The 17,238-nt window shown below is 33.4% G+C and overlaps 3 protein-coding genes across 4 annotated transcripts; all 3 read left to right on the top strand.

Annotated features, from left to right (window-relative positions):
• The first annotated feature begins 1,947 nt into the window (after positions 1 to 1,947).
• LOC137815102 (ferritin-3, chloroplastic) lies at positions 1,948 to 4,177 on the top strand. The gene is made up of 8 exons (XM_068618144.2): positions 1,948 to 2,422; positions 2,605 to 2,688; positions 2,784 to 2,844; positions 2,967 to 3,054; positions 3,364 to 3,425; positions 3,521 to 3,586; positions 3,743 to 3,806; positions 3,940 to 4,177. Exons 1-8 carry the CDS (start codon positions 2,118 to 2,120, stop codon positions 3,990 to 3,992), a joined length of 783 nt encoding a protein of 260 aa, XP_068474245.2. The 5' UTR covers positions 1,948 to 2,117; the 3' UTR covers positions 3,993 to 4,177.
• A 1,174-nt stretch (positions 4,178 to 5,351) lies between these two features.
• Positions 5,352 to 7,885, top strand: LOC137815100 (eukaryotic translation initiation factor 2 subunit alpha homolog). Of its 2 annotated transcripts, none has more exons than XM_068618141.2 (6): positions 5,352 to 5,844; positions 5,935 to 6,021; positions 6,104 to 6,250; positions 6,394 to 6,498; positions 7,294 to 7,392; positions 7,569 to 7,885. In XM_068618141.2, the coding sequence occupies exons 1-6, from the start codon at positions 5,413 to 5,415 to the stop codon at positions 7,719 to 7,721; spliced, it is 1,023 nt and encodes a 340-aa protein (XP_068474242.2). In that variant the 5' UTR covers positions 5,352 to 5,412; the 3' UTR covers positions 7,722 to 7,885. The 2 variants fall into 2 exon arrangements, with proteins under 2 accessions (XP_068474242.2, XP_068474243.2); XM_068618142.2 differs by having other exon boundaries at positions 5,357 to 5,825.
• A 2,091-nt stretch (positions 7,886 to 9,976) lies between these two features.
• LOC137816260 (putative methyltransferase PMT23) lies at positions 9,977 to 16,469 on the top strand. Its single transcript, XM_068619338.2, has 8 exons — positions 9,977 to 10,513; positions 10,838 to 10,987; positions 11,711 to 11,981; positions 12,081 to 12,191; positions 14,122 to 14,296; positions 14,796 to 15,050; positions 15,170 to 15,364; positions 16,148 to 16,469. The coding sequence occupies exons 1-8, from the start codon at positions 10,076 to 10,078 to the stop codon at positions 16,335 to 16,337; spliced, it is 1,785 nt and encodes a 594-aa protein (XP_068475439.2). The 5' UTR covers positions 9,977 to 10,075; the 3' UTR covers positions 16,338 to 16,469.
• Positions 16,470 to 17,238: the final 769 nt, after the last annotated feature.

Genomic DNA, 17,238 nt, shown 5'->3' with positions numbered 1-17,238 from the left:
ACAATAAAATATGGGCCAAGAAACAGACATCTCACCACGTTAGAAGGAAAAAAACATGAGACCTCCAACGCAGACATTAAATGAGCATCGTGCTTATGAAGATTCATTTTCGAGATGCATCATCTTTTCTTCCCATCATATGGTGAATGCTTTCAAACTAATAATTTTTTAGATTCTATTAACAAATGTTTCAGAATGCTTGTTCAAAAAGTAAAAAAGAATAAATTTATTCAACATGTTGGATGTTATTCAGTATATTTATCATCAAAATCCCTCGGTTTAGAGTTACACATGACATGAAGATGTTGTTCTTTATATTGTAATATCTTGGATGAATTCCGATGAAAGTTTTTAGTTTTGTTGGCTCATGTTCGAAGTTAGAGAGCTCAATATCATAGATCGAGTCCAATGTAACGTATAAACAGATCTTTTGTCAATATTCTTATTTAGAAACTTTAATATCGTATCAACGTAGATCAAAGAATTGAGTTATCAACTATAAATGGTGGTAACAAATGACAGATACACAGAGTGTACGGGAAAAATTTTAGTATATATAAAAAAACCAGAAATAAGAGCAGATTACACAATAATTAGGAATATATTTATTTTAACTACACTAAATAATGATAAATTTGGTGAAATCTTAACTAGGATTTGGATAAGTGCCACAATAATCTATGCGAGTGTGTTGCATGGTCGTGTATTTAATTTCTATATGCATTTATTTTTCTATTCACTGGGCCGTTTTTTTGGTCAGTTGGTCATATCTTTGGGAGGACAGTTTCTTCCTGCACCCCTACCTTTTTCTTCCTGCACCCCCACAAAGTTGCGCAAAGACAAAACTGTCCCTATATAAAACTGCACATTTTTTTTTTTTTATTTCAGATTATGAAATCTGGTAAAATTTCGGATTGGCATGTCCGGTAATCTCCCGGATTGGTGCTTCCGGTAGTACATGAATGACAGTGTTAATCCAAAATAAAAAAATGCAAAAATCCATAATTGAAAAAATCATTTCGGATCTGCCAATCCGTAATTCAAAATATGCATTCCGGATTCAGAAATCCATAATTGAAAAAAATCATTCCGGATTCACCAATCCGTAATAGAAATTAAGCTTCTGGATTCAGCAATCTGGAAATCAACAATTTATGCAAACTTTGCTTCCGGAACACCCCCTCATCCAAAATGTAACATGATTCACTTCCGGATTGATGAATCCGTATCACACTCACAGATCCCGAATTCAAATAACAGATGAAGGTCAATTTCGGAATTTACAAAATTGTGGGGTGCAGGAAGAAAAATGTAGGCGTGTAGGAAGAAACTGCCCTTTTGGGAGTTGACGCGGTTGCAAAGCCCATTGAGCATCTTTAGAAGGGTAATTGCTTCCTCAACTTTATCAAATTGCTTCCTGCACCGTACCACTATTGCGAAATGACAAAAATGTCTTCTTTAATGGTGTGCATGTGAGAATGCATTCTGGATTTGGTTTTCTAGCATACATTTCGGATTTGGCTTCCACAAACATAATTCCGAAAGACAAATTTCTTCTTCAAAAATTTATTTTCCAAAATGCATTTCCTCTTCTAAAATTCCTTTTCCATAATGCATTATATTTATTCTGGACTTTCAGTTATGGAAAACTTAATTCATGGATACAGTGAGATTGATATAATCTCAACACCACGATTCACTTTTGGATTGAAAAAAAAAATCAATTCCCATATATTATTTATTTTCAATATTGTTTAATATTTTAGAATATATAATTCGAAATAGATATTTCTACTTTAGATGGTACAATACAAGATACAGACTTTTAAAGGATAAAATTAGAATTTGCTTTTTTGGAGGTGAGATTCAAAACATGGAGGTGCAAAATGGAATGGCCCTTAAAACGTGTAATGATTAATTAAAACAGAAAAAAATGAAGAAAAAACTTGACCACTTAAAAGATGAAAGAAATAAGGAGCAGTGATTGGAGGGAAGTAGAGAAAGAGTGTAGCTATTGGAGCACCCCACGCGCCAATTCCAACGTCTGTATCTACCTCACTCTAACAACCTCATTCTTCAACCAACTCAACCATTGATTTCTCCTCTTTTCTGCAACCATGCTTCTCAGAACCGCTTCTTCCTTCTCTCTACTCAACCTCAACGCCACCGCCACCGCCGCCGCCGACCATGTACTCCCTCTCATAAACTCTTCTTCTTCTTCTGCTATTCGCTGCTCTCATGCGAAAAGTTTCGTTCCCAGCGCCTCCAAGGGCTCCAACAACCGTCCCGTAACCGGCGTCGTTTTTGAACCCTTTGAAGAGGTAAAGAAGGAGCTCGACCTCGTCCCCACGCTTCCAGAAGCTTCCCTTGCTCGCCAGAAGTACACCCATGAGTCTGAAGCTGTTATCAACGAACAGATCAAGTGGGTTCGCTTCTATCTTTTCTTACTTCAAAATTAAAATTCTCTCTTCAGTTATACTCACCAGCGATAATTCCTTATAAATTTCACTTTATTTTCATGGGTGGCAGTTGATTAAGGCTTTTTATAGTTTCTGGGTCTATGCTGTTTGATTTGCTTTAATGTTTTGGTTTTTCCTTTTGCAGTGTGGAGTACAATGTTTCGTATGTTTATCATGCGATGTTTGCCTACTTCGACAGGGACAATGTTGCGCTCAAGGGTCTTGCCAAGTAATGTTTGGTTATATATTATAATTATTTACAGTTTCTGCTGTGTTCTAATTTACCTTGTGGGGAGTAGTTATTAATGATTGCCATCATTGCAGATTTTTCAAGGAGTCAAGCGAGGAGGAAAGGGAGCATGCTGAGAAATTGATGGAATATCAGGTATAAATTGGTTACAGCTTTTAATGTACTTAAAGATTATGTGTCACATTTCAGATGCTAATTTTCAAGTTTTTTCTAGAAAGCGATGCTGAGAAATTTGTTTGTGTTAATGTATTTTTCAGAACAAACGTGGTGGAAAAGTGAAGTTGCAATCTATTGTGTTGCCTTTTTCTGAGTTTGACCATGAGGAAAAGGGAGATGCCCTGTATGGTTAGTGTCTATTACCCCCTCTTGTTCTATTTTAACGAGATACGTGTGTTTAGTTTGTAAAGCCTCGTTTTAGGTTGAAACATTTAAAGATTATGAATAACAAACATAGAGCAAAAGCTGACTTAATTTGGTGCACATGTTGACTTAATTTGTTAAGATTATAAACTACATAATTTCTTGCCAGAATCATTTCATATGTAAGAGATGATGTAGGAGAACTTGTTCAAAGTTTTCGCTTTGCCTGGTGAACTTTCCTGTAAATTTGTATGTATGATACTAAATGTGTTTTGCGTTTGTTTCTTGTTGCAGCAATGGAACTTGCTCTGTCGTTGGAGAAGCTAACAAATGAGAAGCTTCTTAAGTTGCACAGTGTAAGATGAGTTTTTTATTGGTCCCATTTATGTCCAATTCGATGTCATTTAAATGCTGATTCCTTTCTTTGAACTTGTTGCATGTTATTTGACAGGTTGCCTCAGAGAACAATGATGTGCAGTTGACAGATTTTATTGAAAGTGAATTTTTAGGTGAACAGGTAATGTGGTGTTGCAATTTAAGGGAACTTTTTCTTTTAAGTTTATTAGAGAAATTATTAAGTGACTTTGATCAAAGATTTACTTGACATACTTAAATTTTATGTTGGTCAAAGAAAATTAATAACGAAACTTGACATACTTTTTTACTTGGGTAGGTGGAAGCTATTAAAAAAATCTCTGAGTACGTTGCTCAGCTCAGAAGAGTTGGCAAAGGACATGGTAAAAAATTATTGTTCAGCTGCAGGCAACTTTTTTGAATATGTCATTCCCAAGTGCTTTCTTTCATCGAAAAACAATCATATAAGCAAAACATAACTCTAAATGCTTTGTTTTCTTTGATGTGGATTTTCAGGTGTGTGGCACTTTGATCAAATGCTGCTCCATGAGGAGGGAGTGACTGCTTGATTACACTTTTTCTTTTCACTCTCTTGTTAGTTCTTATCTAGTTCTTCTAAAGGCTATAGATGCATAAAAGGGTGTGTGGAATGATATGGATTTGGAACTCAAATTATAATTGCAATATTTTTGCTTATATGTTTCCATAACTTAAAAAGTATAAATAGTAATAATATTAAAAGTTCTATTTATCATATTGGTTATTTATTTATTTTTATGATAAAACTAAACTTTATCATAAACTATACGTATTTCTATTTCATGGCAATACATATCTGAGGTGAAAGCTCGATTATTTTGAGCTCCAATACACTAGCATGATCCCGGGGAGGTTTCAATTCAATGCCTTGAAATTCCATGTTCAATAATAAGAGCTGAGAACAGCACTCTTTTTGGCCCATATATTTTTACCTATTGTGGTTCTTATTGTAATCATGGAAGTGTTTACAAAAAAAAAATTCTAATTTATTATAGAAAAAGAAAATAAATGTGAGTGATGGGAATGACAATATTAATAATTATGATAATGATAACTGTGAAAATATAATTCAAGATTTTGTTATAATAATAATACTTATATAATAGTGATAATGACTTTGCAGTAGAAGTTATTATAATAAAAATAATATAAAATAGGTGATGACAAAAATGGTAATTGAACTAGTAATAAGAATTTTGAAAAAAAAAATGGTGATAGTGTTAACAAGTATGATTTACATACAAAGATAATAATAGAAGTATATGCTATAAAAAAGAATGAAAATAAAATACACTACAATAGCATGATGGCTGTTTCTTCCTGCAACTCCATACCTTCTTGTGTCATTCCATAATTTTTTTATTCCAAAAATACTCTTTTCAATATTCCAGATTACATAAATCTGTAAGTCTTTTTCTAGATCTAAAATTAGTTTTCGGATTATGTAATTTGGAAGCTTTTTGTGATTAACTTCCAGATTTTTGGAAGTCTTTTCTATACATAAGATTAACTTCCGGATTATGTAATCTGAAAGTCTTTTTTTCAGATGAGTGATTAGCTTTCGGATTACATAATCCGGAAGTCTTTTCTAAATATGAGATTGAATTCTGGATTATGCAATCTGGATTACATAATCCATAGACTTATTATTTCAAATTCAAGGGATGACAAAAAAAGAATAAAATGGTATTTTCACATTTAGTATGGGGTGGGACAAGAAAGTATAGAGGTGTAGAAAGAAAGAGTCTAGCATGATAGGTTAAAGCATAAAATAAGAAAATCATATGTTTTTAATCAACTATCACAGAACCGGATCCATGTTTGGGCTTATATTGATTCCAATTAAGGCCCAAAAGAGCACGGAACATATATAGCTTTAGGAGTTGTTCGGATTTGGTCTCCAACAGAACTGAAAGAAACCAACCGAAGGCTCGGTGATTGGAAGCAGGCATGGGTCCGAACCTGGAATGTCGAATGTACGAGGCGAAGTACCCGGAAGTGGACATGGCGGTGATGATTCAGGTGAAGAACATCGCCGACATGGGTGCTTACGTGTCGCTTTTGGAGTACAACAACATCGAGGGCATGATCTTGTTCTCAGAGCTCTCCCGCCGTCGGATTCGGAGCGTCAGCAGCCTCATCAAGGTGGGGCGCATCGAGCCCGTCATGGTCCTTCGTGTTGACAAGGAAAAGGGATACATCGATCTCAGCAAGCGCAGGGTCTCCGAAGAAGACATTCAGGCCTGCGAGGAGAGGTACAACAAGAGCAAGCTCGTCCATTCCATCATGCGCCACGTCGCCGAAACCCTAAGCATCGATTTGGAGGATCTCTATATTCACATTGCATGGCCTTTGTATCGCAAGTATGGTCATGCTTTCGAGGTCCCTGTTTTTCTTTGTTTTTTAGTTTTTTTATGCTTTTTTTTCCACTCTTTTTAGTAGTAGTTGGTGATTGAAATTCATTCTTTGCAGGCTTTCAAAATAATTGTGACTGATCCTGATTCTGTTTTGAATACTCTCACCCGTGAGGTCAAGGAAGTTGGCCCTGATGGGCAGGAGGTAAATGTTTTTATCAGAGTAAGACTTACACATTTTCTTGTGTGTTCTTGATGAATAAGTGTATTTTCTGTTGTTGCCACAGGTGACTAAGGTAGTGCCAGCTGTTTCCGAGGAAGTTAAGGATTCTCTTGTGAAGAATATTAAAAGGCGGATGACCCCCCAGCCCTTGAAAATTAGGGCAGATATTGAAATGAAATGTTTTCAATTTGATGGTGTTCTTCACATTAAGGTCTTATTTATTTCTGTTCCTCTTTTTTTTGGATAAAAGATCCTCTTTTTCTTTCAAGCATCTGATCTGCTATTTTGATATGTTACTGCCTATAACTTATCTACCACAGTATTCTCAGGTTTTATGATCATTTGATTTTGCAGGAGGCAATGCGTAAAGCTGAAGCTTCTGGAAACGACGACTGCCCTGTCAAAATTAAACTTGTTGCTCCCCCGCTTTATGTTCTTACCACTCAGACACTGGACAAGGTTACTGCAATCTTCACATATATTTTACTATGATGATTGGCTTTTTGACCTGAATTGAGTGCATATTATGCCTTTTAATTTTTGGATATGTGAAGTATGAGTTTGTCACTATTGTTGTATTTTAGATTGTGTTTGAGGGCATCTGGGTTGTAGGACTAAGTTGGCGAATTTTTAACCTACCGTGATTGCCATGGAAGCCGTGCATTTTGCAACGGTCGAATAGAATTCACCCTGAAGACCTGAACATTTTCTCAACACTCTTTTTATTTGATCATAATCAATGTGATATTGTAAAACTATGTTTCTCTGGTGTAGGTTGGTTTTTAAAGAATGTCCAAGTAAAAATAAATCTAAAGGGAGTATTTGTTTCAAAGAGTGTGCATCGGAAGTTACTTGAAAGTTTCTGCTTTTTGTACCAAATTTCCATATGTACCTCTCACTCTCTCTTGCAATATGGTATTTGGTCGTTGTGTCTTTTGTTTGTTACCCGATGAGAAGCAATTTCTCTTGGGCATGAATTTTTTATTATCCTGATACCCAGTGTTAATAAATCTAGAAGTAGCTTTAGTCATGGCTTGTCTATGGGTACTTTGTTGATACTCTGGAGATTTTAATTCCAATTTTGTTGTTGAAAGACATCTGGAGAGCTCAATGAACTGAGGTTATTAATATCACATCTGCTAGACAATATAACGTGTGGTATTTAATATTCATAATTATAGATTTGTGTAATAAAGTCTAATTGATAAACTTGCTATTGAAAATAATTTGTGTATTTTATGATGGTCTGGATAGGAGCAAGGAATACTGGTTCTGAACAATGCCATTACTTCTTGCACTCAAGCAATAGAGCAACACAAGGGTAAACTTGTGGTTAAGGAAGCAGCTAGAGCAGTGAGTGTCACTTCCTCTATTTTTTTATTATTATCATCTATCTATTTTATGCATGTACAAAATATTTTCCATCTGCCTCTGGATCCTGTTCTCTATCTTTTGATGTCAGTAAAGGGAGAGAGTAGAATACTAGTACCTTCCTACTTTGAGAGGGTTGACACTGCATTTTGTTTCAGGTGAGTGAACGTGATGATAAATTGCTTGCTGAGCACATGGCCAAGTTACGCCAAGATAACGAGGAGATCAGTGGCGATGAAGACAGTGAGGAGGAAGAAGATACAGGTATGGGCGAGGTTGATGTGGATAACGGTTCTGGGATAACAGAGTGAAAAAAACTTGTGGTATAGTAAGGCATCGATAGCAGACTACGGCTTTACTAGTTTTGTCTTTTTTTAATTATTCTTTATGAATTGCTTTCAAATGGGGTTGTATAATACAAATTTGAATTACTGTTTGTTGAGTCATGTAAATTGCGAAGCGAGATTGGAGTTTATTGATGAGGATGTTCAACCCAAACTAAGGAGTTTACCTGGCCCTCTCTTTCTCTTTCCTTGTTCTCTCTGGTTTTGCTATTGATTATTAGATACTCGCGAAGGCAATTCTCTTAACTAACACTCAATTATTACTTGCGATTTCTATTTAAAATACATGTTTTTTTACGAAGTTCTATTAATTTTTGCTCGATTATCTATCCATAATAATAAATATCCATCCACAGTATCTGTTTACTGCATTTGTGTTTGCGGAAACTATCCATCATCAGTGGCATTTCCTGTATTATATTCCAACATGGCTGTATTATTTACGGTTGTGACTTATGGTTGCATGGAAGCCTTAACTTGACCTAATTTGGGTCCCGAACAATCTTGGAAAATACAAAATGATATTTTGGTGCAGATGTCAAGGGAAGGCTTGTTCATGTGAACCTCATGATCAGACTTTTGAAACCATCTTGGCTCACCAGTATGAAACCATTATAGTTGGAGAAATTGGATTTGGAATCATTTATTTCGCTGCTTTATTTTCACTTTCTCACTTTGATGCTGCACTAACGAGAAAGGCAGCAACCACCCACTTGTGAGTGATTCTTGCTTGTATCTTCTTTGGCAAGGCTCAAGCCAGATCATAGTCTTTTACTTTGTCAATAATCTACAGTGGTGAAAAATGTTTTTTTTTATGTATAAAGGTTATAGGAGTAATTTTGATCTTTTGAAAATGATTGAATACGAAAAGGGTACTTAAAATTAGATAATCACCTAAAAATATATGATTTTATGTCTAATTATAAATGTATAGGATAGATCAACTCTAGTAACATCTTTAATCCCTTTGTAGCTGCATGATATTATGTTAGTTTGTTGGTTTTTAGTGAAATTATATTAGATACAATTTATATGATTTGAATCTTAGACTTTAGCATATGTTAATTCCAAATTATTAAGTCGTGATGAGTGAGAATTTATTAAATAAACACGGTTTTCAGAGTTTTGTGATTTATCATAAATTTGAACTAAAAGCAAATATATTTTACAAAATATTATTAGTATTTATATTTACACAGTATATACAATTAGTTAACTATAATTAAGATAAAATCGTTTGAAAATTTGAATTATGGTATATCAACATGGGGGAATATGGTTTAAAATTTCACAATGGAGAATCAATTTTTTTTATATAGTATTGATTAACATTAGACATTTTTGACAAGTATGATATACACATTACACGACCTATTGTTATCTTACAAGTAATTAGTTATAATTAAACATCAAGTATTATTCCCTCCTTGACGTATTAATCACATGTCAATAATGATATACATTAATCACTTACAAAATAAAATCAATTATAAATATATATGACTAAATATTAGACGATTTTGATTTTAAGTCTAGAACGCTCAAGTTAATTAAAAATAAATACACCATCAACTGATATATAAGAGATGATCCTTCTTGTTGGTGTCTCTTTAGTATATATTGATAAAATTCATCATAACTTTTTTTATTATATCATGATTTTGTCTTAATTGAACCATTAAAACTAATTAATTTGGAATTCTTTTAACTTATGTCATGTCCAAATATATAATTTGATATACTTATTATATAATTGTATCTAGAACCACCACCTTACTCTATGATGTCGTATTTGGATAGACACTGGATATATTTGTCTGTTCCCTTATGTGGTTTATCTTAGCAACATTGAACACCAACAAATATTTAGGCAGTATACAAAATTGAGCATTAAGCATTAGGTAGAGTTGTACTTGTATGTGTAACAACTTTTCCGTTAAGAAGAGGAAAAAGAGAGAGAGAGAGTGTGTAGGTTGGTGCATTATATTTATACGGCGATACATTGGCAAAATAGTTGAGTGGAAGGTTTCAAATGTGATGATGTGTCATTCTGAACTGCGTATCTTTTGGAAAGTCAAGATCTGATATTGGGTCTTCTGGCTTTGACTCACACAACACCTACCTTTCTAATTTTCACATTCTCATTCACATTCCAAACTCCCACTGTCACATCATCTTTGTCCCACCATTTCAATTCCCTAACTATGAAAACATTGCACAAATGCTAACCCAATCTTTCCTTGATCTACGTGATAACTCGTTCCTCATCTTTTTTGCTATCTCTCTATCTCTATTAGTTGGTAACATTATTAATATCAAGAATGGCAATTTCGGTTGAAAGGCTGTTCCGAGAGAGAAAATGCCCCTTCATTTTCACCCTCTTGCTCTTTCTCATCTGTGTCACCATCCTCACATTCACCAGAAACGCAACCTCCACCTTGGATCCCATTGGCTTCTACCCTGATGTCAAACCGCAACCTCTCGCACATTTTTCTTCCCCGCCTCCCAAACGCCAAAGATTGCCACTCAAGGGAGAGCCTTTCTTGGATGATGCAAACATTGATTGGAAGCTTTGTAAGGGTCCCTTGGCTGTGGATTATATACCCTGTTTGGACAACTTTAAGGCCATTAAGTCTCTCAGGTCAAGGAGGCACATGGAACACAGGGAAAGACACTGTCCTCATTCTCCTCCCCACTGTCTACTGCCCCTTCCCAGAGCCTACAAAGTCCCCCTTCTGTGGCCTAAGAGCAGGGACATGGTGAGATTCATACTTGGGTGGTAAGATTTTTTTTTCTAGTTTTCAATCAATGCTTGCTTCTCTGTGTTTGATGCATAGGTTGTTTCAACCTCTTCACCACACAAAACTTGTCGATAGTTCTTGTCAATCTTGACGTGACATGTATTCCAAATTTTCAATTTAATAAGACTTGATTACGTTAGATCATCATCATGATCGCCAACTACCTAATAGTTTCTTGAAATTGGATATAGGGAGTAGAGTAGTAATCTTCTATAAATGATCCGCTATTGGGTGGAAGAATGTTGGTAGATGTTTGTGTGATGTACTAGTTTTGGTTTTCAGATTTGGTATGATAATGTTCCTCATCCGAAGCTGGTTGAATACAAGAAGGAGCAAAACTGGGTGGTGAAGTCCGGAGATTATCTCGTCTTTCCCGGAGGTGGTACTCAATTCAAAGAAGGAGTTAACCATTATACTGAATTCATAGAGAAGGTATATCTCGTAGCATCATCTCTCATAATTTTTAATATGGTATCAAGAGTCATCTCAAGTCTATCCTATCGATAATTAGTTGAGTTTATCACATCCACCGTTATCAGACCACCCATAATATATTGTCCTACGCATGAGTTGTCACTCTCGATGTTAGAATGTATTGGATATCTCACATCAGTTAAAGATTAAAACATTTTATGAATGGGTGCAAAACTCAACTCATAAACCGATTTTATGAAATTTGAATTAGACTTATTAAAGTCAACTTCTTAATACTATCGTATCACAATCGTTATTTTCCCCTATACATGTTCACCTGTCATATACATGGGGGGAGATAACAAATTGGAGAAACCGTAAAATTTAGAAAAGAACAAAATTTCGATTCAGTTCCTTTCATGCTTTTGAAATTGTTTTCCAATAAAAATTTGAGCTCACTTCAACAAATATGTACTTTAAAAGTCTGTATCAGAGACCTATGTAGATCATTGAGCTGAAATTTCAATTCAGATGAGAGAACAATATAATTTTTTTTAAAGAACTGCGTCAATGTTTTATCCATTAGTAACTCTTCAAAATTTGTTCTCCCTTGTTTCTATGAGTTTGTCCAAGCATTTTTCACTTTTTCTTCATGCATGACTTGATTAGTATCTTACACATGTTCTGCTTATATAATTACTGTACGTTGTAGTTTTCTGAATGTCTGTTATATTTTGGCAGACACTACCGGCAATCCAATGGGGAAAGAATATTAGGGTTGTTCTTGATGTTGGTTGCGGAGTTGCCAGCTTTGGTGGGTATCTTCTGGACAAAAATGTTATTACTATGTCATTGGCACCAAAGGATGAGCATGAAGCTCAGATACAGTTTGCTTTGGAACGAGGAATTCCTGCAACTCTTTCTGTCATCGGAACTCAAAAGTTGACATTTCCTGACAACGGATTTGATTTGATCCATTGTGCAAGATGCAGGGTGCATTGGGATGCAGATGGTACTTGTGTTCATATCAGGACAACCTTGTTCTATTATCCACTGTCAAATTCTATTTGTGCTATGTTTATGACAAGAGTATTTGTTCACAAATCTGCAGGTGGGAAACCTTTGTTTGAGCTGAACAGGGTTCTTAGACCTGGTGGTTTCTTTGCATGGTCTGCCACACCAGTTTATCGAGATGACGAAAGAGATCGCAAAGTATGGAATGGTTTGTCCCTCACCCCATGCATATGCCTATTTTTGTCATGATAAATAATATATTCAAAACATGTTCGAGTATACAATTTCTGTCTAAAATTTCAGTTTTTCATGAAATGAAGAAACTTCATATAATTAATAAGCTCTTCTATAGTAGAGCAGGTTTTCAATATATATTTTTGTTTTGTCATTTGAAAACAAAACATTATTTTCCACCTCTTTTGGGTATGCACACCTTGTTCAGGAGGATGGAAAAGGAAGAAAGATACATGAAAGATGTGATCAATGCTTTGATAAGGAAAAATATGAAAAGTTTAAAGAATAATGGAATGTAAGAGAAGGGTGTGTAAGAATCTGGCTTCTTGTAAATGTCCCCCTTCTCATTTAGAATAGACTGATAAATGGGGTTATTTGGATTGAATAAAAAAATTAGAAACTAAAGAAAAATAAGTGAAAAGTTGGTAATTACTAAGTATCATAGAAAAAATAATTTAAATTAATTGGATAATATAGGAAATTCTTAAAATACTTTTTATTAAAATTTAACAAGAATGAGTATGAATCAAAATTAAAAGATAATTAATTATGAAGTGATTATTTTATAAAATTGGAAATAATATTAAATTATACAATAATAATATGAATCTAGTCCTCATATTTGCTGTATTTTTTTAATAATATTTTTTATTTGAAATTTGAAATCTCAATCTAGATGTCAAATTTTATAAAAAATTATACAATAACATAATATAATATTATTTTTCTCTTAATGTTATTTCTAATATTCCAAAAATTTATAGTTACTAATACTATTATTTTATTTTTTCAATTCAACTAAATATTTATTTTTAATGAGTATGCATTAATGGAAAAATATTATATTTTTAAGTTGTACATGGAAATACTAAGAAACATTTAAAATATACAAACAAATAATTTAATTTTTTTTGAAAGAGTGTTAGTTTTCTTATATGTCTTTTCAATTTATATCGAATAGCCTAATATTTAAGATAAGGTAACATTTTACTTTAGATTTTTCACTACTATAGAATTTATCAATAACTTGTAAATTATGCACCATCATGAATTCAGCTTCCTTACAATACAACCATATAGATGATTATGTTTTCAGTTGTAATTAATTATGTTTCATATATACATACAAAAATTTGCAATATTAATTGTTTGAATTTAAAATTCTGTTTGCTCTGTTGATCAGTCTAGTACAAGCGAAAAATATTAAAAAACTATTTACCACATATCTTTCTTCTTATTTCAACTTATTTATGAGACATCAACTATTCCACTATATTTTTCTTTTTTTTCTTCACATTTTCGTGAAGATCAATAAAAATTATAATCAACACTTTTTAATCATAAATAAAAACTATGATCCACCCTTTTGAATCATCACAAACAACATTTAAAAGCATAAACAAACACACTTCAAAAGTTTTCATTTTTTATGAAAAGATGTATATAATATGATAAAATTGCATGCATGATAGCCCAAAAGGCAAATGATTATTTTCTTTTATATGCTACTCATCTTTTTTCAACATTGAATTCCTAAGATTTCAATATCCAATTCAGAATTCAGAATAACATTACCTTTCATCATAGAGTCTTTTTCTATTTATATTGTTCAAGTGAACCTCATCATGTCAAAATGGTTAAGCCAAATCTAATGGACGTTAATCTCCCTTTATAAACTCTAATTAGTCCTTAACTAACTGTAATATGACGTGGATGTTGGTTTTTATTGAAAAATCGTCAATCTATATGGATTGTCTGAGTGGTCTACTATTTGGATCTCTAGTTCCGTGGTACAATTGTAGGAATGTTTAAGAAGATAATTATATTTTCATGCATGTTTTGGATTTTTATTTCTGGAAAAGCATAATAATTCTTTTAATGATGGATTCATCCTTGTTGTGCAGCCATGGTGACCGTGACAAAAGCAATGTGCTGGAGTGTTGTGGCCAAGACTCTGGATTCATCTGGTATTGGGCTTGTCATATACCAGAAGCCTACCTCATCTTCCTGTTATCAGGAACGCAAAGAGAATACTCCTCCTTTATGTGAAGATACCGATAAGAAAAGTATCTCATCCTGGTATATATATTCAAGTTTTTTGTCCAACTTCTTTGACATTTATGTTTTTACCAACTTTGTTTTCTCTGCAATACCAACATGAGTGGAATAACCTGACATTTTGCATCATGTTTAGCAAATGTTTTTCAAACAATAGAAAATGTCTCCCGTTTTTTTTTTTCTTGTTATTAATCTCTGGTCGAATGTCTGTGGTTGAATGTTGGTTGTTCGTGAAGTTGGGTTAGGTGTCACTTTTAGGTGCTATTTGTTTTGTTTGTTTGGTTTTAGTTGTGTTGTTTTAAATTGAGGTCGCGAATGTTAGTGTGTGAGTTGTGTTTTATTTTCATGATCTATATAAGGGTTAGACCACTTCAAAAATAATTTTAATTATTTATTTTTTCTAGCTGATAAAAAAAACAATAAAAAATGTTCACAGGCCAACCATAGGAAGCAATGCTAAGCATATTAGTGTTAGTTTAACTTGTATCTCTGGTGATTTTGTTTGCATGATTGTGGTTAGGTATGCGAGACTGAGTGGTTGCCTGATTCCTCTACCAGTTGATGGAGAGGGTAACCTTCAGAGCTGGCCAATGTCTTGGCCCCAAAGGCTTACTGGTATACCTCCAAGCTTATCGAGTGAATCAGAGGCCACTGAGAAGTTCTTGAACGACACCAAGCACTGGTCTGAGTTAGTTTCAGAAGTTTATAGAGATGGACTTTCCATAAACTGGTCGAGTGTTCGAAATGTAATGGACATGAATGCTGGTTATGCAGGGTAAACTATACTCAATTACACATTGAAATTTACGTTTGCATTATCTGCATGTCAACACACTAACTTAAAATTGGTTATTTACCTTCCATTTTGACGTTCTTTTCTCTCTTTCCCTCCAGATTTGCCACGACCCTAATTGATCTACCAGTGTGGGTGATGAATGTAGTACCCATTGATATGCCAGATACTCTTACTACCATATTTGACCGAGGGCTAATAGGAATATATCATGATTGGTGCGAGTCCTTAAGCACATACCCTCGCACCTACGATCTTCTTCATGCAAGCTTTCTTTTCAAACATCTTCAGCAAAGGTATGCATACAGAGGAAACTAACACCACAACTTCTGTTTTTTTTTCAGTAAAAAAAAATAATCATTTTAGAGATGTTCTAATCTTCATACAGAACAATAATTCATCTCCAAAAAACAAAACAAAAGTCCAAAACACACCTACCTAACAAATGAGGAGAGCACAACCGCCAACATCCAACAACAACACTAAATCAAATACATTCACACCAGAGAATTAAGACACCAGTCAGAATAATAAAAACAAGTTGAAGGAACCTTGGAGGCAACCCCAAACCAAACTTTTAAATTGAATAAGAGTAAACACTTCTAAAACATCCACCACTCCTCCTTTAAAAATTATCTTTCCTGAGTCTCCAAATCTCACTTCCAGATAGTCCCTCAAATCGCGTTAACAGTTTCAAATGCATTACACATCCTAAACTGTAGGAAATGGAAGTAAGGGTTAGAATGGTACACAGACGTCAAACTTAATCAAGCGTAGCACTGACTCTAGACAAACCAAACTAGTTTGCATTCGAAAAACAAATGACGGTTAGATTCGTCTTCCACCCCGCACATATAATGCATAAAATACTCTCAAACTCTATCCCTCGCCTTATCAAATTGACTAACTTATTTTCCATCCATGTTATTTTGTACTATATTATTATAGGTTTATATTATAGTGCTTTCTCTTGAGAACATTTCCCATATTTATGCTACATTGTAGAAAACAAAAGGTTACATTGTAATAAAAATGTGTTAATTAAGATTCTCACAGTTTGCAATAATGTTTGTGATCAGATGTGACATTGTGGATGTGGTTGTGGAGATAGATCGCATACTGAGACCAGATGGGTATCTAGTGGTTCAGGATACTATGGAGATCATGAACAAGCTTGGTCCGGTTCTGCATTCACTTCATTGGTCTGTAACATTGTATCAAAATCACTTTCTTGTTGGTAAGAAGACTTTATGGCGTCCAAGGCCTTAGAATTTATAACCATTTATTATTTTATTAATTAATCCATAGGGTTTTCTCATTTTTTTATTTTACTCTAATATATGTAGACATTAATCAAAAACAATTGTAGAACGAGCTTTAGATGAAACGTTTTATTCATTTATTTATTCATACATTAATATAAAAAGATATTAGTATTTTTTATAGTATGTATGGTATTAGTTTTAATTGAATTCTTATTAAACTTGTTATATTAACATTTTTACATCATCTAACGAATATATCACATAAGTAGATATATTTGTATTTATAAACATAACATTTACATCCTTCTTAAATAGTATTATAGAAAAAACGGATATCCCTCTTTCTACAGATTTTCAGATATATACATATGTTAAAAAATTAAAACACTACAATATAAAAATTTGTCGGCAACTGAGGTTGTATGTAAATTTTAAAGCAAATATAAACACACACACAAAATTACTATGTTCTTTAAGACTTAATTACGATTTTGATTCTTATATTAAGGATAAAAAATTAATTTCATTTTTTTATTTAAAAAATAATAATATTAGTATTTTTACAATGAAAATAGTGGATTTTAATTATTCTGAAGATTGAATAATAGTGGATTTGAATTATTACAAAGATTGAATAACTGATTGGATGAAAGCTTTCCCTTCCTCTATATTTTTTATATTATTGTTTTATCAATTTTAAGTTCCAAAATAATTGCATTTAATTTTTTCAAACAAGGACATTTATGGAAAAGAAATCAAACAAATTTAAATACCAGATTTAAAAACCAGATTGTTAGCAAATTATGCAGTTTCAAATAGCCGCAACTGTAGTTTTGCTTAAAAGGTAATAATTAGATATGAAAGAGTTATCCTATAAAATAGTTATAATATAATATATATGTTAT

This window comes from Phaseolus vulgaris, chromosome 1, assembly GCF_051622355.1.
Source record: "Phaseolus vulgaris cultivar YP4 chromosome 1, ASM5162235v1, whole genome shotgun sequence".
In the NCBI taxonomy this organism is placed as follows: domain Eukaryota; kingdom Viridiplantae; phylum Streptophyta; class Magnoliopsida; order Fabales; family Fabaceae; genus Phaseolus; species Phaseolus vulgaris.
The sequence above is the reverse complement of the archived record's forward strand: the minus strand, read 5'-3'. Positions and strand labels throughout refer to the sequence as shown.

Bases quoted from the DNA above. Each gene is read 5' to 3' on its own strand.
- LOC137815100 (XM_068618141.2), top strand. From the start codon at position 5,413: ATGGGTCCGAACCTGGAATGTCGAATGTACGAGGCGAAGTACCCGGAA. The intron at 5,845-5,934 runs GTCCCTGTTTTT...CATTCTTTGCAG, and splicing joins AGTATGGTCATGCTTTCGAG to GCTTTCAAAATAATTGTGAC. The intron at 7,393-7,568 runs GTGAGTGTCACT...ATTTTGTTTCAG, and splicing joins TTAAGGAAGCAGCTAGAGCA to GTGAGTGAACGTGATGATAA.
- LOC137816260 (XM_068619338.2), top strand. From the start codon at position 10,076: ATGGCAATTTCGGTTGAAAGGCTGTTCCGAGAGAGAAAATGCCCCTTC. The intron at 10,988-11,710 runs GTATATCTCGTA...ATATTTTGGCAG, and splicing joins ATACTGAATTCATAGAGAAG to ACACTACCGGCAATCCAATG. The intron at 14,297-14,795 runs GTATATATATTC...GATTGTGGTTAG, and splicing joins AAGAAAAGTATCTCATCCTG to GTATGCGAGACTGAGTGGTT.
- LOC137815102 (XM_068618144.2), top strand. From the start codon at position 2,118: ATGCTTCTCAGAACCGCTTCTTCCTTCTCTCTACTCAACCTCAACGCC. The intron at 3,055-3,363 runs GTTAGTGTCTAT...TTCTTGTTGCAG, and splicing joins AAAGGGAGATGCCCTGTATG to CAATGGAACTTGCTCTGTCG. The intron at 3,807-3,939 runs GTAAAAAATTAT...GTGGATTTTCAG, and splicing joins AAGAGTTGGCAAAGGACATG to GTGTGTGGCACTTTGATCAA.